The sequence below is a fragment of the Heteronotia binoei genome, chromosome 1 (genome assembly GCF_032191835.1).
Source record: "Heteronotia binoei isolate CCM8104 ecotype False Entrance Well chromosome 1, APGP_CSIRO_Hbin_v1, whole genome shotgun sequence".
Classification (NCBI taxonomy): Eukaryota; Metazoa; Chordata; class Lepidosauria; order Squamata; family Gekkonidae; genus Heteronotia; species Heteronotia binoei.
In genome coordinates, this window is record NC_083223.1 from 77,640,182 (window position 1) to 77,665,179 (window position 24,998).

The window sequence follows — 24,998 nt, forward strand, 5'->3', positions numbered from 1 at the left end:
ATCCCATGCATAATCTTGTAAACCTCTATCATGTCACCCCGCAGTCGATGTTTCTCCAAGCTAAAGAGCCCCGAGCATTTTAACCTTTCTTCATAGGGAAAGTGTTCCAAACCTTTAATCATTCTAGTTGCCCTTTTCTGCACTTTTCCCAATGCTATAATATCCTTTTTGAGGTGCGATGACCAGAATTACACACAGTATTCCAAATGAGACCGCACCATCGATTTATACAGGGGCATTATGATACTGGCTGATTTGTTTTCAATTCCCTTCCTAATAATTCCCAGCATGGCGTTGGCCTTTTTTATTGCAAACGCACACTGTCTTGACATTTTCAGTGAGTTATCTACCACGACCCCAAGATCTCTCTCTTGGTCAGTCTCTGCCAGTTCACACCCCATCAACTTGCATTTGTAACTGGGATTCTTGGCCCCAATGTGCATTACTTTGCACTTGGCCACATTGAACCTCATCTGCCATGTTGACGCCCACTCTCGCAGCCTCAGCAGATCCCTTTGGAGTTCCTCACAATCCTCATTTGTTCCATTTGTTTTGCCTTATGTACATGAAGAAAGCTATAAGTGGTTGTGGCCTTATGCATCATGTATGTGTATTGCACATTGCTGAAGAATCTAGTGTGCGTTTTCCTTTGGGTAAAGTTGGCATCTTAGAGATCTTCTAGAAATCATTAAGACATCACTGTTGTGTTTGCAGCCACTAGATGTATATTCAGTGCTTAGTTTTGTGTACTAAAAATGATCTTTATGTATAAATCAGCCACTCTCAACGTCTTTCATTTTGAGATGGTCTTTCATAATCTTTGCTATGAAATGAAACGAAACCTCCCCATACACTCTGTGAAATGTTAGTATATATTACACTGTAATTTGCCTCTGATGAACGTCCAGTACTAATAGAAAACAGTTTACCTATTGGTTGGATTTTCATTGATTTTGCTCTTCCAGTGCAGATTCCCACATCATTGTCCCATGTTTTTGGGCAGGGGCTTGATCCCCAAAATTAGTATTACAGGGAATGGGGGCAGGAGATGGGAAAGTTCTTCCACAATCACTGTGCATCACGTTGTTGGTAACAAGCTTGTGCAGATACAAATTAAACACCTTGTGCATGGAGAACAAGTTCTCTGGTCCTGATGACTGCATGTCAGAATCAAAGTTAGAGCAGGGGAACAGAGAAACCTGTATGTTACAATTGTAACTGTAGGTTGGCCCTAAGGTAGATTTTTAGGAACTTGGTTCACCCTTCCTGGGAGGATGTGTATATCCCAGGGGGCTGGAGCAAGGTATTTATACTCTGTTCTTCAACCTTCAAGTTGGTTTTAAAAAGCTGAAATGATTTTACAATCGTATCTTCCTATGAATATCAGAGTACTCTTGTAGAATCAAATAGTGCTACAGACTTTGTATTTTTATTTTATTTTTATTTTATCAGATTTATATCCCACCCTCCCCTAACGGGCTCAGGGCTGTAGACAAATGTATTAAAAATAGATTGGCAAGCAAAGAATGTAAACCATTATGAATCAATTATTTACAAATGAATCTGATAGTTCTCTGAAAATTGTAGCTTGCTGTGACTGTCAAGAAGAAAAAAAGCTATACTGCTACATTTTAAGGAATCAGATCATGAGAGAAACATATTGAATGAATGCTCTGCTATAAAGAGAGGTCATTTTGCTTATTGACTAGCTGAGTGCTACATTCGGTTAACTGGAAGTACCAATCTTTAAAATTTTTTTTAAGGAAATTTAGCTAAATAACTGGATTGCCTCAGTTAAAAAGATTGTATTCATGTCCTTTTAAAATTATACAAGTAATACATTAGAGTCTTATACAAAGTTTTAAGCTGTGTTCCATTAAGTTTATTTTATTTGTTAAAGTTCTATCCCCCCCTCCTGCGAGCAGGCTCAGGGTGCATAACAGGAAATCTTACATAAACATTAAACAATTATTACTATAAATTACTTAAACATATAAAACATGACGACAACTTGTAAATTATATATATATATATTAAAGTGTATTACTAAACACATTTTGGATGTTACCCTGTGGAAAACAAGAATTTGGTTTTAAAAATACTTCATCTTTTTGAATGCAGAAAATCAATATTTTACTTGGAAAGGGTATATGTATGAAAGGTATCTTCTTTTTTCCCTTTTCAGTCTGTGGCAAAGACTGGACGATTGCTAATCAGCCATGAAGCCCCTCTTACAGGAGGTTTTGCATCTGAGATTAGCTCCACAGTTCAGGTACTCTGCTGTTTTTCTTGCTGTCATATAAGTATTTTCTAGAAAATGTTTTAGTGTTTTAAAAATGAACTTTAATGTTTCAAGTATTTTTCTCTATGAGTAATTAACTGGTCATCTTGGGGGGAAAGGTTTTTAAAAAACTAATACATGTACTTTTTTAAAAAGTCATTTTAGTTCACCATTGTGTTCTTATTTGGAATGTGTAATAATTCTGGAGTAATGAAATATTTTAGATTCTTAACTTTTATTGTAATCTTTTTCTAAAGCACATTCGTTTGGCAGATGCATTTTAATTATTTCTGGGTTTTTTGGAGAACAGATATTGCATCTGAATTGTTTTCTAATGACAGTTGCCAAAATTAGCTCAAATAAAGCTTTTCAATTGAAACAGAAATGTGCAGCATTTGCTACTCAAAGTAGAAAACATGTTTGAAGCATATTGTTTCTGGATTTCACACTTGACAGTTAAATTTATTTCTATGACTCTCAAAAGGGTTTATTCCCTAAATAAACACATTTGGAAAATCAAAGTGGAGCAGTTTTAAGTCTCATTGGTTATTGTTGAGAGAGTTATATATGGCTAATCATTTCCTTGTAATACTGCACTGTACTACTTAGCTAAGTGATTAATTTATGAAGATTGTCCATTGTGAAAGTAGCCAGAAAATCTCTGTCCATTGACCACAAAGAATCTCTGTAGAAAGCTAATGTGGCTTTGATGGGTGCACTTTATTTCATGATTTCTGTTTTAAACTTGAGTTGCATAGTGATCCAGCTTTATTGGACACATTTGTAAGTGTCTTATGTATTGCACTTCATATTACTGCTTGACATATCTCTCTTTTCTGCAAATTGAGATATTTTTAATTAAAAATCTTTTTCATATGAATTATTCAAAAGACATTCTGTAAGGTAAAGTGAGTTTTTCATTCCCAAGATAAGTCCTGTAAAATGCCACTATTAAATCTGGTGGTTTGAATTTGGCTTCAGTGAATATGGTGTTTTGAACTAAGAAGGAGTGACTTATTTTTTTTACAATGTGTTTATGCAGCCTTTTAGGGGAGAAAGTTCTGTGAGTAGCCAAATGCAACTCCCTGCCCTTGACACCAGCGCCAACAGTGAGGTGCCTGGGAGTGATCCTCAATGCTTCCCTTTCTCTGGAGACCCAGGTCACAGATGTTGCCAGATCAGCCTTTTATCATCTTCAGCTGTCAGGCAGCTGGTTCCGTACCTCTCCTCTCATGACTTGGTGACAGTGATCCTTGTAGGCTTGACTACTGCAACTTGCTCTATGCAGGTCTATCTTTAAACCTGAGCTGGAAGTTTCAGTTTGTACAAAATGCAACAGCAGGCCTGCTGACTGGGACATCTATGCAGGCACACATTCAGCCAGTGCTGTGCAAGCTGCATTGGTTAACAGTTGAGTACTGAGTCAGATTTAAGGTTATGATATTTACCTTCCAGGCCCCATGCAGCCAGGGGCCAGCATACCTGTGGGACCATTGCTCCCCACAGGGCTTTTTTTGTAGCAGGAACTGCTTTGCATATTAGGCTACACCCCCATGATATAGGCAATCTTCCAAGAGCTTGCAAGGCTCTTCTTATAGGGTCTACTGTAAGCTCTTGGAGGATTGGCTACATCAGGGGAGTGTAGCCTAATATGCAAAGGAGTTCTTGCTACAAAAAAGCCCTGGCTCCCCATATGTGCCCTGAAGAGCCTTTTGCTCTTCAGTTCAGCACCATTTAGTAGTTCCCAGCCTGAAAGATGTCTGCCTTGCCTTGATCATGCCAGGGCTTTTTCAGCCCTGACCCCGGCCTGGTGGAACATGCTCCTGATTGAGAGCAGGGCTCTGCAGGATTTGTTGCTATTTCACAGGGCCTGTAATGGAGCTGTTCCACCAGGCCTTTGGTTGAGGAGGCGAATGTCAAATAACATTGGCCTCCCCTGCTTTTAAGTGCCCTATGGCACTATTTACATCTTGGGGTGCCAGGAACAGTGCTAATTTTTTTTCACTGACCCTTCCCTGGCACGAGTTTACTATGTATTGGATTGAAATTACACACTGCTGCTATTAGGTGTTATAGATTAGTTATGTTTATTTTAATCATGCTAGAATTTAACTTAATATTTTAATGGGTTATTGTTCTGAAATTTATGTACTGTTTTATGATACGATGTAAGCCACGCTGACCTCTCTGTGGTGGGATAAAAATCCCAAAACAAATTTATTTTCTATCCCGCCTTCCCTGCAGACAGGCTCAAGGTGGGTCATGACATAGAGTATAACAGTAATCAAATTAAAACTTTAAGAATATCCAATCTAATAAAAAACAATCAAGATGGCAGTCTACAAAAACATTGTATCCTGTGTCTGTGTCAGAGTTGTAATTACAATACAATCAGTTCCTGGGTAAACAACTTCCCTGTTAGTTATAGCCAAGTAAATGATTTAGCAATCAGACAAGGGGATTTGAGCAGGAGGGACCAAGTAGTATTGGACATTTGCTGCCTCAACTTAAGACCTGGCTGAATAGCTTATTTTACAGGCCCTGCAGACTTGTAAAGGATTCTGCAGGGCCCTGATCTCTATCAGAAGCTCATTCCACCAGGTTAGGGCCAGGATCAAAAAAGCCCTGGGCCTAGTTGAGGCTAGATGGACGTCTTTTGGGCTGGGAATTACCAGCAGATGTTGATCAGCCAAATGTAAGGCCCTTTTGGGGGGGGGGGATAGAAGGGGAGAGGTGGTCCCACAGGTATGTTGTTCCCTGGCTGCTTAGAGCATTAAAGGTTAGAACCAGCACCTTGAACTGGATCTGGAACTCTGTCAGCAGCTTGCACAGCACCAGCTGTGTGAATGTCCATAGAGGTGTCCCAGACAGCAAGTGCGCTGCCGCGTTCTGCACTAACTGCAGCTTCCAAATCAGGTACAAGGGTAGTCTAATCTGGAAGTGACCATGGCATGGATCACTGAAGCCAAGTCGCAAGTGGAGAGGTAAGGGGCTAGTTGCCGAACATGCTGAAGATGGGAAAAGACTAATTTGGCAACCACTGTGACCTGGCTGGGCTTCCATTGAAAGTATCATTTCTAGAGTCCAGACCTTGGGAGTTGGCATCAATGATGTCCCACCTAGGGCTGGGAGCTGGATTCCCATATCCAAACCCCTGTGGCTCAGGTACATGACCTCTGTCTTTGATGTATTTAGCTTTAGCTAGCTTTGCTGCAACCAACCAGCCACAGCCTTTAGCTCTTGGTCTAAAATCTGTGGGGCTGTCTGTCCATCTGTCCATTAACAGATACAGCTGAGTGTCATTAGCATATTGGTGACACCCAAGCCTGAACCCCCAAACGTCTCAGCCGGATGAGAGGTGCATACAGATGTTAAATACAAAGAATGCAAGAGGGCGCATATAGAAGTGGCAACAAACCAAAATCTAAAGCAAGTTCCCCAAAGCAGTACAGCATTTGATAAGTCTGTGGCCACCACAGAAGAAGCGATGTTCCTAGCTGATTGTAACCTACCATATCAGCTTGAAAACAAGCCTGTTTTTACTACTTTTGACTGTAAGGGGATAGCTTCATTTTGCATATAAATTTATACAAAGTTGCCCACATTCTATTACTTCCTCAGGTCCAGGGATGAATAGATTGAATCCAGAAAATTTACAGTCTTGTTTGTTGCTGTCACTTTGTTTGTTACTATCACTGCAAAGATATTATAGTCAATAATTGTTAACACTTTTGGAATGGGGTCAAACCAGACTCCAAGGAACTTACAGTCTTATTTGCAAGAACTTGTGTTTACGTGGGAATCACCACAAATATTCACCAGTAGCTGAAGCCTACAGTGATAATCATTGTAGGCTTCGACTACTGATAAATCTTTAAGCCACTGTATTGAAGATTGAATAGGCTTCGGCTATTGATAAATCTTCAAACCATTGTATTGAAGATGTCGGCATAGGAACATCTGTCAGCTGTGGGACTATCCTGAAGTAAAAGAGACTTGCAGTTTATTCAGAAAGTTGTCTTTAATGATAGATAGATCAGTAGCATCCATGTTAGTGTCAGAACTGGAGCACCTGTGTGGCGTCCAGGCTTATACACCTCATCTAGGGCTGTTAAGCAGCCTGTCAAAATTACAGTGCAAAAAGCCAGTGTGAATAATATGAACTTTTCCCCACCAATTTCTTTCACATAGCAGACAGTTGGGAGATGTGCTGTCTGTCCAGACAGATAACGTGACTTTGGCATACTGGTCTGCATGGCAGAAATGGTTATTTCAATGAGTTACAAATTCAAAGCACTGCAAAAGCAAGCAAGCATATCCCTTTCCATCCTCTCAGCCTCTCCTTACAAGCAGAATACATGAACCAGATGTGCTAAAACGGCAAGAGATCTTGACAACTTCGACACTATCTGCATCCATCTCTTGGTCTTTTTGGGTCTGGTGTTTTTGGAAAACGGTTATTTCAGCCTATAGACTCTGCACACCTATGGACGACTAGAAAAAGACTTCTATTTGTCTCCTGTTTGGAGTTGGAATTTTTTGTAGTTACTACACTTACCTGTGTTATTTGAAATGTATTACAATACAGTAGTTTGAAGATTTATCAGTACATAAGTATTAATTAAATTTATATTTTCCTAGAATTTGTGGTTGGTAGCTAGCCACATGCAGGGCTTGAACCCAGAACCTCATTCATGTTGTGTTAGTGTTGTTCTATGCATCTTTGACAGGATGAGACAGATCTATTTATGGTGTTTCAGTACCAAGACCAGTATCCCAGGATGCCTTCATCCAGCGTGCAGTTAGATGTGCAGCTAGAGGAACACTCTGCATTATATTAGGTGGAGGCTCCAGCCTGTCTTCAGCTGATTGACTCACTGCAAACCAAAAATGTGAGATTTGCTTTATCCACAGATTGCTTCTTGGTTGGATTCAAACCACCTCACTTCTTTTTCCACAAGTTCTTCTCCTTTAGCGATGTGAAGGCATAGAGTGGGGGGGACTAGAAAAACCTGGAGGGTTCTGTCCTTCTCTGGGAATCCCCTCCCCCAGTTTTTCTGTTGGAAGGAAAAACTGGGGAATTTTGGAAAACACCACAAAATCTTATAATTCTGTTTCTTTTGGACTGACTGAAATGTATTTTAAGTTTTTATTTATTTATTTAGTAGGCTTATATTCCGCCTTTTCCCATGACGAGCTCAGGGCGTATCACAACATGAATTGAACAACAATAAAAAGCCTTCAATTTAAATTAAAACAATACAATAAAATTAGCAAACCAAAAATAATAGAACAATAGAACATAATAAGGTGCAGCAGAGGCGGGAAGAGCACATTCACAAAATACAGCAGTTTTTGGTTCAAGAAGAAGTGATGGTGTTAATAAGATACAGCACCACAACAAGGCTGTAAAGCATGATGTCACAAAGGAGTCCAACTGATGAAAGAGTTGCTGGAATAGGATGCCTGCTGCCTCAACCAAAAGCCAGGCAAAATAGCTCCATCTTACAGGCCCTATGAAATGGTAGTAACTCAGGTAGGGCCAGGATCTCCATAGGGAGCTGATTCCACCAGGCTGCAGCCAGAGCTGAGAAGTTAAGGTTTTACTCATTTAAAATTTGAAAATTTTGATGTAATGTACCGTAATCTAGCTAATGACAACCAAGGAATCTATGAGGACTCACGGGGAAAATACTTCCCCTGTATTCCTTCTCGCCCTGCTTTTTCTGTTATCATTTCCCACTTGTTGGAAGTCCATGCAAACTTTTACCTTTTCCTGCCATCTACTTTTAGCCACACAATGAGTCTCCCTACCTTAAGCTTTTCCTCCCCTTTCAGCCTCTCCCCCTTTTCTTCTCTTTCACCTGCTCTTTTCTGCTTCCCCACTTCAGTGTTACTTTCCTCCCTTTCCATTATCCCTACTTCCTTCCTTATTTTAAACCTTTTTTCAGTCCCCCTCCCCCCCAAACTATGACATGGAACGAGTTGCCTAGCACTTTTTCAAAATGGTCCCCAAGATCTTACCATGTAGCGTTTTAGGATCTCACCAGCATTTTAGCTAAGCTGTAGACTTTGTTTCTATGATTTAGGAGTGGGGGTAACCCTCCCAAAGCCCCTCCCTGGATTTGCACAGAAGTCTCCCTTATATGCCCCGGTCCCATTATATACATGAACCACACTGTACAGCCAGATTAAGAATTAGATTATTATTAGGGAGGAGAAAGCTGTGGGGGAGCAGACCCCTCCCCATGCTTTTCCAGTAACTTCCCCCCAGAACTTCTATCATTTAGAAATATTAGAAAATTTGGGGAAGCTCTGACAAAAAGAAAACTCCTGGAATAAGAGAAATGCTTTTCAAGACAAGGTTTTACTCATTCAAAGTATGTAGTGTGAGAAATGTTATGTGAGACCCCAGGGGTCGTTTTGTAGAAAAATAGGTGGTAGAGCTCATCCAGCGATTGTTATGCAGCTGCAATACTATTCAATGGACGAGGAGGTGGAACTCTCAGAAGGAGGGGGTGAAATTCTCAGAAAGGTTCAGGAGCTGGGCTCCTGTGAGCTCCCACTGAATCTGAGGCATGTGAGACCCTACAAAATGAAGTAATTTCTTTGCATATGAATATTGTTTAAATTGGATTTTTACAACAGTTAATATGTTATATAGCAGGGGTGGCTAAACTTGCTTTAATGTAAGAGCCACATAGAATAACATTGGATGGTTTGAGAGCCGCAAGACATGAACGCCAGATGTTTGAGAGCTGCAGCACAGGACAGGAAGGAAAGCAAATAGATAGGGGAGGGGGGGAGGGAAGGAGAGGTGGAAATAAAGCAACTTTAAATGCTGACTTGACTTGGAGAAGTGGTTTAAATGCTGGGTGGCTTGGTTTGGAGAAGTGATTTAAAGTGTGAAATGCCTTTTCCAAGCTGGCTGACAGGGTAATGAGGACTTTGAGAGCCACACAATATGTGTGAAAGAGCCACATGTGGCTTCCAAGCTGCAGTTTGGCCACCACTGTTATATAGTATTTGATGATACAGGATTGAAAACTCTAGTGTTTCTAAATTATAAAGATTGATTCAGTATCCAAGTATGTTGATACTTACTGTGACAGGTTATACACTTTCTTGTGTTTACTTTAAGTATGTTTTCTAATTTCAGCTTCTACTTCCCCTTTGTCTCTGATGGTGAAAATTAAGATTATTATTATTATTATTATTATTATTATTATTATTATTATTATTATTATTATTATTATTATTATTATTATTATTATTATTATTATTATTATTATTATTATAATAATATTATTATTATTATTATTATAAGATACATTATTATTATTATTATTATTATTATTATTATTATAATATTATTATTATTATTATAAGATACATTATTATTATTATTATTATTATTATTATTATTATTATTATTATTATTATTATTATTATTATAAGATACATGCATTAAGGTAGCATTTGAGTGCAGTAATGTGAAGGTGTTCTTTGTTTCTCTGGCTGTCCCATCCAGTGGTCTAAACGTGTAGAGGTATATTCTCATCTGACCCAGCCTGGGATGTTGAGGAATCAAACCATTTGTTTTTATATGTCAGATTATGGCATAAGAAAGTCTGATAGTAATTCAAAACAAACTGCTTTATTTACCTGTATGAGGAAATGGGGAAATCAGACTTCATTTTTTAAACTTGGCAGGTGAACAGACAAAAGGAATGAGGGAAACAATAGATAGTTTGTCCCAAGAGTGTAACTGTTTTGTTCTGCTATGTGAAATCATTAATTTCTCTATATTTGAAATTATTCTGTGCTGCTCATTGTTGTTCAAAGGCATTTTTTCTAGCATAATTTTTTATCTGAAAAAATATTTTGTTCAAAAGCTTTACTTATTTACTTCATCACTTCCTTTAGTATATACATTTGGTAGATAATTTATTGTACCCATTTTTTACTTTATATTGATAACTTTTTATTTTGGTTCATAACAAAGCATCTATTATCTGCTTGTAAAGTTATCCACTTCTATAATTAATAAGCCGTTAAGAAATAAAATAAAACAAAGGTACATGATGTTGTTGATGAAATGTATTTAGGATAAATATTTAATTATACAAAACAAGATTTATTATTCACTTTTAACATATATTCATTTTGTGTGAAAGTAAGGATTGACTGTTTGACATGTCTGTGCTGTGAAAATAAAAAAAACTACAATTCATTTTTGCTAGATACAGCACATATTAAGAATGCCAGAAATCTCAGGCATAGTAAATGACTTTTAGTTTTTGCAGATGGAAGTAATAAAACTTAAATAGTGTCCAGTTGGACTAGATGGTAAATTTCTACTTCCATATTATTTTATCCTTACTGTGAGGTCTACAAAATTTTACAGGTTATTGTGTGACATTTAATTGATTTGAATAATGACATTGAGTTATCAAACTGGTTTTCTAAACTTTTTTTTTTTGGTAACAAGTTAAATAATCTACAGATGGGAGCTGAAAGTCCGTTTTAGTATTTATCAAGTTTGCCTCTGCTTGATCCAGGATTTGCAGAAGTATGATGCATATCTTATTTGTACAGACTTTATTTTGGGACTATGAAAAAAAGATAGCAATGCATTCCGCACTCATATCTTCGGTGTTAATTTTTAGTTGACAGCATTCTGCCTGAAATTAGCCAACTAGCCTCTTTGATTTTTACAGGTAGTGAAATTAGTTTCGGAAAAATAATCAGGGACTAATTATATGATTTACAAACTGTGATGAGCCTGCAGTTTCTTACTTTTTGTCTTAGTCATTTTTCTCTTACCCTGCCACAGATCATACCTGGAAAGTATATGTTTTATAGAACTAGAGTCAACTTGTTTGCCAAGTTTCAACAAAGATAGACATTAACAAAAGGTCATAAAGGTGGCATTGTAGATGCAAATATGATTTTTTTAAAAAAGGCAAAGGTAGTCCCCTGTGCAAGCACCAGTCGTTTCTGATTCTGGGGTGACATTGTTCTCACAACGTTTTCACGGCAATAAAAGCACATGCAAAAAATGGTTTAGTCATCCAGTATGTCTCAGAAATTTTTAATAGCTAAAAAACTGATGGCTTTATTGAGGTAAAATTTGACATGCATTGATACTCAAATTTCAAATGGGAATGCTAAGAGCCAATATGTACTTACTTTGTCCATATGACAGTTATATTCACCTGCAAAGAAAAAAAATCTAATGCTGGAGTTAGGGCAAATAAGGAGAATTCCCATTGATTGTGTTGGCTAATGGCATTTTAACCTTCTCTAATAATTTTACATGACACAGTATATTTTAGAAGGATGGAATGTTTTACGATTTTCTTGTACTATACAAGGACTTAACTGGCAGTGGCACATTTGCTTCTAACAAATGGTGCAAAAGTTTTATATCGTTTTCACCCTTTAGAAGCTTTCAAAACAATGGTGATTGGAACCATTTGTCTCGCACTGAATTGGCCAGATTTTGCATGACATGAAAGTAGTTAATTTTGCTCAGATGTGTCATTTGCTTTTCATATAGTTTAATGTTTTAAATAGTTCTTATTAAAACATCCGTCTACGATGCTATCAAATATTTCAGGATTTGTTTTTGAGTCTTTCCTGTCTAGTTCATTATTGTTTTGCAGTTTAGCAGTCTATAATCTCAAATTATACAGCATTGTCATAGGTTCAAAGATTACACAGCAGATAGTATCTTTGAACTGGCAGGTGAAATTAATGCAGCCATAGATCAATGAAATAGGTTTGTAGCATAGGATGGCCAGATACAAAGGAAAGAAGGAAAAATGCAAGGAGACTGTGGCTTGGGTGATGATGACCCCACAAAACCAAACTGTATGAAAAAGGTAACTTCACCTAAAATACTGGCTCCAGTTAGATGTCTAAAAATAAAGAACTATTACGAGTTCAGTAACCATAAAATTCCTGGGATTGGAAAACATAGCACCTGCAAATTCAAAGTTACCTAGCTAGACAAACAGCAAGCATTGTTTTTTGTAGTGTAGTGCTTTTTTTGCTGCACTTTGTAGTTTGAGGTTCTATATGCCAGAAGTCTTCATCCTTTTCAGATTTGAGACTGACCTTTCTCTCTCTCTCTCTCTCTCAAATATTTGGCTCTACTTTTAATTTTTTTGGATATATTTTGCCTTTCTTCCTTAGAGGAAATATGTTTAGGCTTCAGTGGTTTCAAAGTATATGGAAGTCAGAATGTTGGCAAGTACAGCTTCTCATACACGGATAATAAAAGCAAATGATGTTTTTTTTTTACTCATGCATCTTTTCTTTTTAATTTTAAGGTTTAGAAAAAGAACGATGCTTTCGGCATAAGCCACCAGTTGTAAATGATTATATTGACTGACCCAATTTGAAACATTTTCTGTAGTTGAATCCTGTGGTCCTGGTTTCCTAGCTTTTATCACAGTTGCATCCTCAGTGGAGCAATGTCACCAGTCCTTTCTCAGTACCATCTACCTTATTAGAATTGTCTCTGCAGTATGCTTTATCTTCAGTTTCCATTATAGAAAGAGGCAAAAGAGCATGTTTTTGTTCCATATCCTGCTTCTGCTTTTATCACACTCCCACTATTTGCTAAGAATGCCTGTTTTTAAGAATAAGACAACACTGATCCAGTTATATACATGACATGTTTGGTTTTGTGCAAATTCCTGCAACAGCTTGCAGCTTGGTGTAGCTGAGATAAATTCAGAGGTATTTAAAGTCAGAAATTTGGCTTTAATCCCATTTTACAACCAATGGATATTTATGTGCATTTTTTTTTGCCTCAGCATTGTGATTCATAGGTTTTTATTTGTATGGCCAGATGAAGATGTGATATGGATAAATGTCCACTGATACCAAATGAATGGCCTCAAGTGAAAAGGCGGGGCTGGTGGTGACACTAGATTCTGTTTCCAACTCTGCTGGAGAAATTCTGCTAATAAAAATATCACTAAAACCAGCATTCTTACTAGAGAATTAAATCAGCCCCTGCTAACATCAGTTTCTAAAAAGGGTTAGGAAATTGGACCCATCTTCCTAACCTTTGTCTTACGTGGATTTGATTATTATTTATATATGTAGAAGTAGCCAATAACTAAATTTCAGTTCCTGATAAAAAAGAACTTGAGAGCTGTTTCCTTCAGGGTCCCTTTATTCTATTTCCAGGATTCATCTGGCTATTGGAAACAGCAATATTAGATCATACCAAAGCTCTGTTTATGCTATCAGGTCTGCTTTTAGCAATTAATAAACATGCTAGTTGTGTTAGCCAAGGTCATACTTCCAAGCGTAAATATACAAACTTGAATTTTGCACTGCCAGATTTTTGTCTGAGATTGAATAGTTGAGCCAAAAGAACATAAAACTTTCTCTCCTGTACCTTTACTGTTCTATTTTTGCCGTGGCAGCACTTGGGTGGTGGTGCTGGCGACTAGTCAGAATCTGGAAGATAGAAAATCTTTGTGTCGTCTTGAGGTGATGTTTAATATCCTGAGAACTTGCATTTCTGAGGGTTCACCAGAATATGGTGCCTCATGCACTGTTGAATAAATGTCCAGAATGTCAGAGAAGTCTCCTTCCTGTTGACTTGCCTGTCTTTCTGCTGAGCCTAGTGCTGTAGCAACAGCAGCAGCTGTGGTAAACCTTTTTGGGGAGGATGATGATGATGATATTGGATTTATGATGATGATATTGTGAGTCTCAGAGTGGCTCACAATCTCTTTTATCTTCTCCCCCCCTGCACAACAGGCACCCTGTGAGGTGGGTGGGGCTGAGAGAGCTCTTACAGAAGCTGCCCTTTCAAGGACAGCTTTGTGAAAGCTATGTCTGACCCAAGGCCATTCCAGCTGCTGCAAGTGGAGGAGTGGGGAATCAAACCCAGTTCTCCCAGATAAAAGTCTGTGTGAGAGAGAAGGAGAAAATGGGAAGAGTTGGTTTGTGAATACAGAATATATACATGTATGTATATATGTATATAATATATACAGAGGTATTTATATAGCTTGGTTTTCCTGGACTCTATTCTGAGGGGGCAGGGTGTTTGGTACATCTCTTACTACCTCCAGTTCATGCTTCAGACTGAAGTTACCGCTTTTGACAGAATACAGGCATATGCACTGGATTTGCAAGTGGCAGCTTTATATGATTCATTAGTTGTTGCACTACATAATGTCAGCTTCACATTCATTGGTGGTTTTTGTCTTTGTCTAGGTAACGTAAAATTAAAAGTTTATGTGGATTCTTCTACCTGAGCAGAGGCTTTATTTGTACCTGTAGAAAATTTTATGACTCAGTCAGCATGATGGCAAAGTGATGAGAGAACTCGTTCCTCGTTTTTCCTCGTTCCTCGTTCTAAAGGGCCTAGAACCTCTGCCATAAACCCAGTATGCTTTATACATCTTTCCCTTTCATAAATTGTCTCATCCTGAAATTAGTCGCCGGGAGCCCACCGTGGGATAGGACTGATAAAAGTACAATAAATATTTATTTTCCGAACCAAACCTGATATGCTGCTTTTCGTAGTGTATCAAAATGAGCAGCAAGAATAAAAATGCAGTAATAATAATATAAAATTATAATGCAAAACAATTCAGCATAATAAAGCAAATAAGTTATAGTCATTGGCTGTTCTTCAACATGACAGCTTCATTCCCCTTATTCTCATTCTTTACCATTCTTTCACAGCATTATTCTGCTACTTCCTTGCTCTTTTTCTTAGGGAAAAGCTTGCTTTCCAATCCTAAAATAAGGAAGGTTTGTCTGAGATTTATGGTTGTAAGACACGATTTAAGAAATAGTCTTTAGTTTCTGGATTTTCAGTTGTGTGTATGTAGTCCTGATACGGCTGTAGTTACTACTAAATATACTATTTTGGTGTAAAGTATGAAGTATACCTTGACCATATTTATTGAGAACTTCTCTCTGTAGTATTCAGGCAATTTTAGAATGATTACTGTACTAGTACTTCTGTGATTATCAGCTGTGACTTATAATTCTAGGTATTGGCTCTTCTTACAGTGATTTTCAGGAAAATAAAAAAAATGCTGGCCAGAAGAAATCTGGAATAAATATGGACACTTTTAATGAGGTTTCCTCCCTACTGTTATAGTTCAGGCCTCTAAACTTTGTTTTGTGCTATGCTTTTTTATCATGCAGTTGTTGCTGTAAAATATAATTTTAATTCAAAGCAATCTGGTTAGAAATGCATTGTTCTACTAAACATTCATTTAATCTACGTACATTTAATTTATAGTTCAAAATCTGACTAAACAAATTGTATTTTAGAAAGATGTTGCTTTATCTCTAAAATTGTTTAAATTCTGCAATAAAAGTTTGTAGTATGTGTACAAACTTGCTGTGACTTGTTCTGAGTGACCCATTCCAATTAAAGCCTGCTAAATATGAAACTGAATGCCGTCTACTGCCTACACTGTATTACATCACTAATCTTTATTGGTGATCCATTTTTATTGGCTTTGCTCTGAATGAATGTGTGATTATTTCCTAACATAGATTGAATGTGACAAGATTCAGTTGTGCAAAGGTAGTCCCCTGTGCAAGCACCAATCGTTTCTGACTCTGGGGTGACGTCGCATCACAACGTTTTCGCGGCAGACTGTTAACAGGGTGGTTTGCCATTGCCTTCCCCAGTCATCTACACTTTCCCTCCAGCAAGCTGGGTACTCATTTTACCGACCTTGGAAGGATGGAAGGCTGAGTCAACCTTGAGCCAGCTACCTGAACCCAGCTTCCGATGGAATCGAACTCAGGTCGTGAGCAGAGAGTTTGATTGCAGTACTGCACCACTCTGCACTCTGTACCACCACTCTGTAAAATACCTAAAGCACAGTTCATGTTAACACATCTCATAGTTGTTGGCATTCTTAAGACCAAACTGAAGGAATTGCTTTAAATCTGCCAGCATGGGGAGATAACATCCTATAATGTAGTCTTATGCCATAAAGAAAAATAATAGTTCCCTAGTGGAACACTGAGTTCACGAAGACCTCCAGCTAGTTCCTGAGGAATGCATTTCATGCTTTCCACCTCTCAGTGAGAAGTAACATGTATGTAGACAGCACTGTTTAATAGTAGCATACAATCTTCAATGTCAAATTCATTTACATAATGTACTTCCAGCATTTTTGCATGCACTTTTGGCTGTTCCTTATAACCTGGCCAATTGTTTTGAAAACCAGTATAGTGTATTTAGATGTACACTTTCAGACTCTCAAAACCTCACACTGAAAATGTTGTTGGTCTCTAAGACTCCATTGGACTTGAATCTAACTGTTCTGCTTTCAAACATGAACATTATATAAAACGATGAACTTCAGTCAGACTTGAAACACAATCACAATTATATCAGTGGAATAAAAGTTGATGGAGGATTTATACTAAGAGTTGACTCACCGAAAAGTCTATGTTCCAAAGAACCTGCCCAATGCTAAAAGTTCAAACACACATGCAATATGAAACTCGTATATCTTTTTAAAAACCTCACACAGTTTATATCTGTGGAAGGGCATGTCTTACTGTGGAAAGGCTGAGTATTAAAAATTAGTTAAATGGAAGATGCACATTTCACATTTCTTTTTCTGAACATTTGTTGTATTTTGAATGACCAAAATGTGAACACACTGATAAGAATTTCATCGAATATGCATGACTTTAAAAACTGCTTTTTTCTGGAGATGTTTCTAGCTTTTAACACTAATGTTACTGCTGCTGTTGTAATACACAGAGGGAACATAATAGTTACAGAATGTAGGGCAACTTCCTACAAGTTTAGTAACTGAAAGTGTGGTTTCCTCACTGATGTGATTTTTGGGATAATTTAGTTTGCTTCAATTTGTGAATGACAAAAATGAAGTGTGTGATAACATTTAGTCTTTTCTCTTCCACTTCATGTGCAAATACCTGTTTTTTTAATGTAGGAACTTATTCTGGGTAATACTGCCGTGTGAAAAATAGTATAAAGACAAGAATGTGTATATAGTGCAAAGAAGGGGCAAGGTATTAACACAATAGTTGCATCATTTCTGTGAGCATTTTCACGTTTTTAGCCTTTGAAGTATGGATGAGTCTGTAGCTCTTTCGATTTGTCTTCTCTGCTTCCGCCCCCGCCCCCCCCCCCCCCCGTTCCCACTAATACTTGTTCACAGTACATAATTACTTGAAGAATACAAATGCAAACATCTGAGGCTGACATTAAGATAAACTGATATCACACATAAATAAGTATGCTTGGGTCTCAGTGACTGGCAAGAGAGCTATAGCAGAGATAAAATTTAATATTTTAGAGTACTCTTTGTAGTAAAACTGAGAAATGGCACATTTGTACATCTTGATGTGAGAAATTCATTGTGGGGTCTGCCTTCCTTGCTGTTCTCATCTATCTTTAGCAACTTTGGGAGTTTCATCAGTCATCCATGGAGGCTTTTCATTTCTTTTGGCTAGTCTTTGCACATTCTTCCTTGATAATACCTCTGGTTTAAACTCATAGTTCTTCTGTTTCCCATTCACTTGAACTTAGTAATGCAAATCTGTTCTTTACCTGGCCTTAACACTTAAGAAATGTTGTTTAAGTTGTATTTTGGCACTATGAATGTTTTGGTGTTTTTCTTCAGTTTTATCATATATTAACAATTCATGGCCTGTATCATAATGAGATATGAGTCTTGTTTTTTCAGAAAGAATAGAACTTATCCATCTACTGCTTCCAGTTATATAATCTATTTCAGGGGTGGCCAACAGTAGCTCTCCAGATGTTTTTTGCCTACAACTTCCATCAGCCCCAGCCAGCATGGCCAATGGCTGGGGCTGATTGGCCATCTGGTGTTGTCCACACAGCTCTGTGGTTGTCTGAAACATGTATTTGCAATGAAGAAATTGTTGTCTTCACTGAATTCTATGAGTCACTCTCCTAGCCCAAATCTTCCAACAAAATCTGAGACTGCTTTGTTTCCTACTTTTGTGTTCCAATCATGTATGATTATCACATCTTATTTAGCTGTGTGATCATTTTTTTCCTGGATTCGTGCATAAAATTTTTCAGTTGCTTCCTCTTCAGCATCTGTAGTTGAGGTGTAAACGTGAACGATTATGTTGATTTTCTATGAAGTCTGACTGATGTAATGTGGTCAGTGTCTGCATTATAGTCCCTGTCTGCCTGTGCTATATTTTGACTCACTGTGTTTGTCATTCTCCAAGTAAAAATTTTCTGATTGAAAATGTAATTCAGTCCACTTTAGCTCACTCACTCCCAGGTTTGCAATTAGGGGGTGTACAAAAAAACCCCAAACCAAAAACCCATCATTTTCTGGTTTGGGTCTTTTGAACCTTTTTTTTTTTTTTGAAAGGGGGGGGGGGTTATTTAAGAAAAATTCCAAATCCAGGATTTTTTTGAAATCCTGATTTTTGGGGAGTTTGGTAGACCCAAACTGGAAAATGCTGGTTTTTCTTTTCTTTTTTTAAAGCCAGCCTGACTCGGGAACTGGCTTGGCTTCTCATGCAGCATGGTTTAAACGGCACCATGGGAAAAGCTGTCCCCAGAATCTGCATGTGGTGGAGGTGTCTCTTGCTGTTGGGAGGGCTTCTCCTGCTGCACAGTTTAAACTGCACTTCAGGAGAAGTTAGCCCCAGGATCTCTGTGTGGTGGGGAGCTCTCAGCTCCTGCCACTATGGCCAACCCTAAGCTGACTCCTGTTGCAGCTCAGTTTAAACCAAGCTGCAAGAGAGGATCAGCTGGGGTGGTGGGAGAACATAAGAACATAAGAGAAGCCATGTTGGATCAGGCCAACGGCCCATCAAGTCCAACACTCTGTGTCACACAGTGGCAAAAAATTTTATATACACACATACACTGTGGCTAATAGCCACTGATGGACCTGTGCTCCATATTTTTATCTAAACCCTTCTTGAAGGTGGCTATACTTGTGGCTGCCACCACCTCCTGTGGCAGTGAATTCCACATGTTAATCACCCTTTGGGTGAAGAAGTACTTCCTTTTATCCGTTTTAACTTGTCTGCTCAGCAATTTCATCGAATGCCCACGAGTTCTTGTATTGTGAGAAAGGGAGAAAAGTACTTCTTTCTCTACTTTCTCCATCCCATGCATTATCTTGTAAACCTCTATCATGTCACCCCGCAGTCGACGTTTCTCCAAGCTAAAGAGTCCCAAGCGTTTCAACCTTTCTTCATAGGGAAAGTGCTCCAGCCCTTTAATCATTCTAGTTGCCCTTCTCTGGACTTTCTCCAATGCTATAATATCCTTTTTGAGGTGCGGCGACCAGAACTGCACACAGTACTCCAAATGAGACCGCACCATCGATTTATACAAGGGCATTATGATACTGGCTGATTTGTTTTCAATTCCCTTCCTAATAATTCCCAGCATGGCGTTGGCCTTTTTTATTGCAAACACACACTGTCTTGACATTTTCAGTGAGTTATCTACCACGACCCCAAGATCTCTCTCTCGGTCAGTCTCTGCCAGTTCACACCCCATCAACTTGTATTTGTAGCTGGGATTCTTGGCCCCAGTGTGCATTACTTTGCACTTGGCCACATTGAACCGCATCTGCCACGTTGACGCCCACTCACCCAGCCTCAACAGATCCCTTTGGAGTTCCTCACAATCCTCTCTGGTTCTCACCACCCTGAACAATTTAGTGTCATCCGCAAACTTGGCCACTTCACTGCTCACTCCCAACTCTAAATCATTTATGAACAAGTTAAAGAGCATGGGACCCAGTACCGAGCCCTGCGGCACCCCACTGCTTACCGTCCTCCACTGCGAAGACTGCCCATTTATACTCACTCTCTGCTTCCTATTACTCAGCCAGTTTTTGATCCACAAGAGGACCTGTCCTTTTACTCCATTACTCTCAAGCTTTCTAAGGAGCCTTTGATGAGGAACTTTATCAAAAGCTTTCTGGAAGTCAAGGTAAACAACATCTATTGGGTCTTCTTTGTCCACATGTTTGTTCACCCCCTCAAAGAAATGTAACAGGTTAGTGAGGCAAGATCTTCCCTTGCAGAACTCATGCTGAGTCTTCCTCAATAAGACTTAGAGAACATAAGAGAAGCCATGTTGGATCAGGTCAGTGGCCCATCCTGTCCAACACTGTGTCACACAGTGGCCAAAAAAAAAAAGGTTCACAAGTGGGGTTAGAAGCCCTTCCACTTTGCCCCCCCCCCCCAAGCACCAAGAATACAGAGCATCACTGCCCCAGACAGTTCCAATAATATTCTGTGGCTAATAGCCACTGATGGACCTCTGCTTCATATTTTTATCCAAACCCCTCTTGAAGCTGGCTATGCTTGTAGTCGCCACCACGTCCTGTCGCAGTGAATTCCACGTTAATCACCCTTTGGGTGACAAAGTTCTAACCCAACTGCTCAGCAATTTCATTGAATGCCCACAATTTCTCGTATTGTGAGAAAGGAGGAAAAGTACTTCTTTCTCTGCTTTCTCCATCCCATGCATAATCTTGTAAACCTCTATCATGTCACCTTACAGTCGACGTTTCTCCAAGCTAAAGAGCCCCAAGCGGTTTAACCTTTCTTCATAGGGAAAGTGTTCCAAACCTTTAATAATTCTAGTTGCCCTTTTCTGGACTTTTTCCAATGCTATAATATCCTTTTTGAGGTGTGGTGACCAGAATTGTACACAGTATTCCAAATGAGACCGCTCCATCGATTTATGCAGGGGCATTATGTTACTGGCTGATTTGTTTTCACTTCCCTTCCGAATAATTCCCAGCATGGCGTTGGCCTTTTTTATTGCAAGCGCACACTGTCTTGACATTTTCAGTGAGTTATCTACCACGACCCCAAGAGCTCCTTCTGCTTTGGCCAATTGTATCAAATAGCTTTGGACTTTGCTTTTGTATCCATTCACATCATCAACTGAATGTTCTTTCAGTTTTAATCCAGTTGTGGAATTAAGAATAGCACTGCTTGTGTTTGTCCTCTGCCCTTTCCTCAGTTGCCGATTGATATCCAATTTGGGGAGCCTGTCTTTTAGCACTGTAATTTGTTTTTTGTTTTTGTTTTGGATTCTCATCATAGGGTAGTCAATGTATAAAATGATCCAAAGTGGTTTACCATTGCTGCCTTCTGTGTAGTACTAAACAGAGCTAGCTGAAATGTCACTGCTGTTGCCTATGATAAAGGCCTGTGTCACCTTCCATTACTGCTGTTGCCCTTTACAAGGGTTCTTCTCTGTCATCGCCATTGGAACTGTTGGTTCTTTTCTGCTTATGTGGCCTTTGATTCTTGAATCTGATTCCTCACTAGCAGTCACTCTGCTCCTGGGCTTCTGCTTTCCTCGGATCAACCAATCATTTCTCTACAAGTCGCTGCACAGATGAATTTTGACTTGTGGCTCCCTTCAGTTTCCCTTGCAGATTCTGAATCTCCCCCCCCCCCCCCAAAAAAAGGAGGGGGGAAACAGAGCTGAAAGCTGTGAGGGAAATTGGAGGGAACCACGGATCAAAATGCACCCATGGAGCAACTGGTGCGGAATTGATCGCTTGATCCCAGGAAAGCAGAACCTTGGGGGCAGAGTGACTGCTAGTGAAGAATTGGCCTTAGTCTGGTGTCTCAGCTTTGACTATTCCACCTTGAATGACTCTGCTAGTTTACCATCTTGAGAGTCTAAATTTCTTTCAGCTTTGCTGGCACATACACATCCTCTCACCACATTAAGGTGTATATCCACAGGAGTGCTCTTAACTACACTTTTGGAAGTATTGGAGTAGGGGTGTTTCAGCAGTGGTCAAGAATATATATTTGAAAATGTGATAAACCGCAAAGGATGAAGGAATGGTAATTCCACATTCACACATGTTAACATCTACTTAGGAAAGACATTTTCCACTGATAGCAAAAAAAATATGAATGTTTGAAGAAAACAACCCCCCCAAGTGTTGCTGCAGTAATTATCTAATGGTAATGCTGTTCTAAAACAGTGTTAATGTTATCTCACTGCATATTTTTGTAAGGCATTTAAATCTGAAATTATAGAATTAATGTTTCTTTTACTTGTATCATATTTTAATAACTCCTGAATATGGTAGATTTAAAATGCTAAAAGGTGTTGAACAGAATCTATTTGTATGAAGGAGATTTCTCAGTGTTGAGAATTTAGCATCACATGTTAAAGTAATTAAAATTTCATCTTTTTGCATGCATATATTCAGCAGACTGAGCGTTCTAATTTCAAGACTCAGGTGGCTTGCAGAAAACAGATATCTAACCATATCTAAGCTAAGGACATTAGTATTGTAAAGAAAATGTTACAGATGTTTATGGTATATGAGTCTGCATTTCAGATCCGTTAGAGCTGCATTACAGGAATAGAAGTTAAACTTCATTTGGGAGCAAAGTAAATTAAAACAAATTGAAGGTGTAATCAAAGTAAGGCTACTTTGTGCTCTAAAAATAGTTGTCTTTTCATGATAGTTTTTCATGTTCTTTCATGTGGTTTTATTTTGCACATGTGCTAGACTATGCAGCTAGTGTGTTTTACAGGGTTTTAAAAAATGAAAACCTTTTTTCTGAGTCTTAGAAGTGGTTGTCTTGGACATTTTCCAGTTATATTTAATGGTAACTTTTACAGTTAATTTAAATATATATGTACATCTTTCATTTACAAAGATTATGGGACCTTTAATTATATTGTTGATGTATTACAATACTTTAAATCTTTAAAATATATTCTTAAACTTCTAGCTGTTAACCACTTTTTAGTTGATTTTTCTCTGTGCAATATAGAAATCTGCTTTGTAATCATTACCAGTAATTTCAAAAGTATTCACACAACTTCTGTTTATAAAGATCATTGATGACTTAATTACGTAGATTTGTTCAAGTATTGCACCAGTTGCTATTTTGATATTCTCAGCACTGAGCAGAAAGCTGTTTTGGAATTATTCTCAATACAGCAGAGAGATTATGCGAATTTATATTGTTTTATGTGTTTTCCTGTATGCAGTGTTGGGGTATTTTCTGTCTCTTGTTTTTAGGTTTTGTTGATTCCAATAGGAAGAATTCTGCACAATTCACAATGCTAGTCTTTGATGGGGAAAAGAAACTAGATTATTTTTTAGGTTTGTTCAGAGGAGATTGATCAGGCCATCTCTTGCAGATGTGAAATCTACTTTCATGTGTTAACTGTCAGTCTTGCCAATACATTTCTCCGGCATTGCTCATGCTGAGGTGCTATAATGCAAGGTAATATTAAGCAAATACAGTAAGGTGGTAAAAAGTGTCATGTGTTGAGGTATAGAGAAGTAATCAATGTCACTATAAATCACATAAAGTAAACACCTTTTACAGTTGAATGTGCTAATAGGCAGGTATGTTGTAAAGATGTATTTCAGCTACACAGTTGTTATTTTTGTACTTTATTTCACATTGAAATTCTTTGGCGGATGTGAGTTTCCAGACCTTTTGCTTGGCAGGTTTTTGGCTCTGATGCTTTCAGCTGTTCTGAAGTAGCTACCTTTGATCTATATCATGCTGCTTTAATATGCCATAACTCACTGATTTACCTCTGTCATATATTTTGGATTATATTAACCACTATACAATATCTACTGTTATGATGATTCTGCAAGTATGAACACAATAATCTTGCATATGTGTCACAAATGGAACAGGTTCATTATTGATAATTCTTTTCTAATTGCATTGTTTTCTAAGTTATTCATTCTGCCTTGCCTATTTTTGACTTGTTATTTTTAAGTGTTTGCAAAATGTGGATACTTTCCCTGCACAAAAAGAGATTAGGGCAAAAATAATGAATATGTTACTGCGTATCTCAACATTTAAGCAAAGCATTTATATCTCTTAAGTTGTCAGAAAGTGTTTGCCAGTAGTTATACTTGCACGGGATCTAGTTAACTAACTCTGAAACGTGGTTTCAAAATACTTTCTAAAACAGCGTTCCAAAGCATTGCTCAGACATTTTAGGAAAGCATAAAATGAGAGTTAGACCACTTGAAACTGAATTTAGACGTTCATTTCTGCATCTTTAGTCTTTCAGAGTTTCAGTGTAGTGTAATAGGCATACCGGATTCCAAATTTTATTTTGTCATAAATTACAGAAAAAGTGAGTTCCTGGTTTCATTATGTTTGACGGAACCTAATGCAGCTGTAACTGCACGTATAAGCTCCCTCTTAAGTTTTGTCTAGTGCTAAAAAGTTATTTCTTCACTGATCCATTGCAGGTTTTAAAATTATCTAAATGTTGAAAATGCATTGGTATTTTATTTGATGCAACTTGCTTTCAAATGTTCAAGTTACTATCGCCAACTATACCAGCAATATAGTTTTCAGAATTTAAAAGCAGTTTGGTTTTAAATATAACATGTTACGTGTTAGACATTTGATATAAATAGTATTGGTATAGCCAGCTTCTACTTACTTCATTGTCTTTTTAAGTTCTAAAGATCATGAATGATGATCAAAGTGTAGCTTGAGTAAGATTCCATGTTTTGAAATACATGTGTCTGCACGGAACTATTCAGAAAGGTACAGAAGATTTAGTAAAATTGGCATCTGAAATGCTTGTTTTCAGAGAATGAAAATTTGATCAAAGCATTAAACAAAATAGAACAAAAATCTGGCTTCCATAAAAAATTCTTTTGATTTGAGACCTTAAGTTTTC

The 24,998-nt window shown here is 38.1% G+C and overlaps 1 protein-coding gene across 6 annotated transcripts in view; it reads left to right on the forward strand.

Moving 5' to 3' along the window:
• Nucleotides 1-24,998, forward strand: part of BCKDHB (branched chain keto acid dehydrogenase E1 subunit beta) — a 176,997-nt gene that overhangs the window by 28,513 nt on the left and 123,486 nt on the right. For 5 of the 6 annotated variants that reach the window (XR_009555305.1, XM_060236431.1, XM_060236437.1 and 2 more), the window contains exon 9: nt 2,186-2,272. The exons of the other annotated variant lie outside the window; for it this stretch is intronic. Coding sequence is in view for 4 of the 5 variants with exons in the window: in XM_060236431.1 (XP_060092414.1) it covers nt 2,186-2,272 (87 nt within the window). In the remaining variant the exon portion in view is untranslated. The remainder of the gene's footprint in view (nt 1-2,185; nt 2,273-24,998) is intronic. 6 annotated transcript variants of the gene reach the window in all.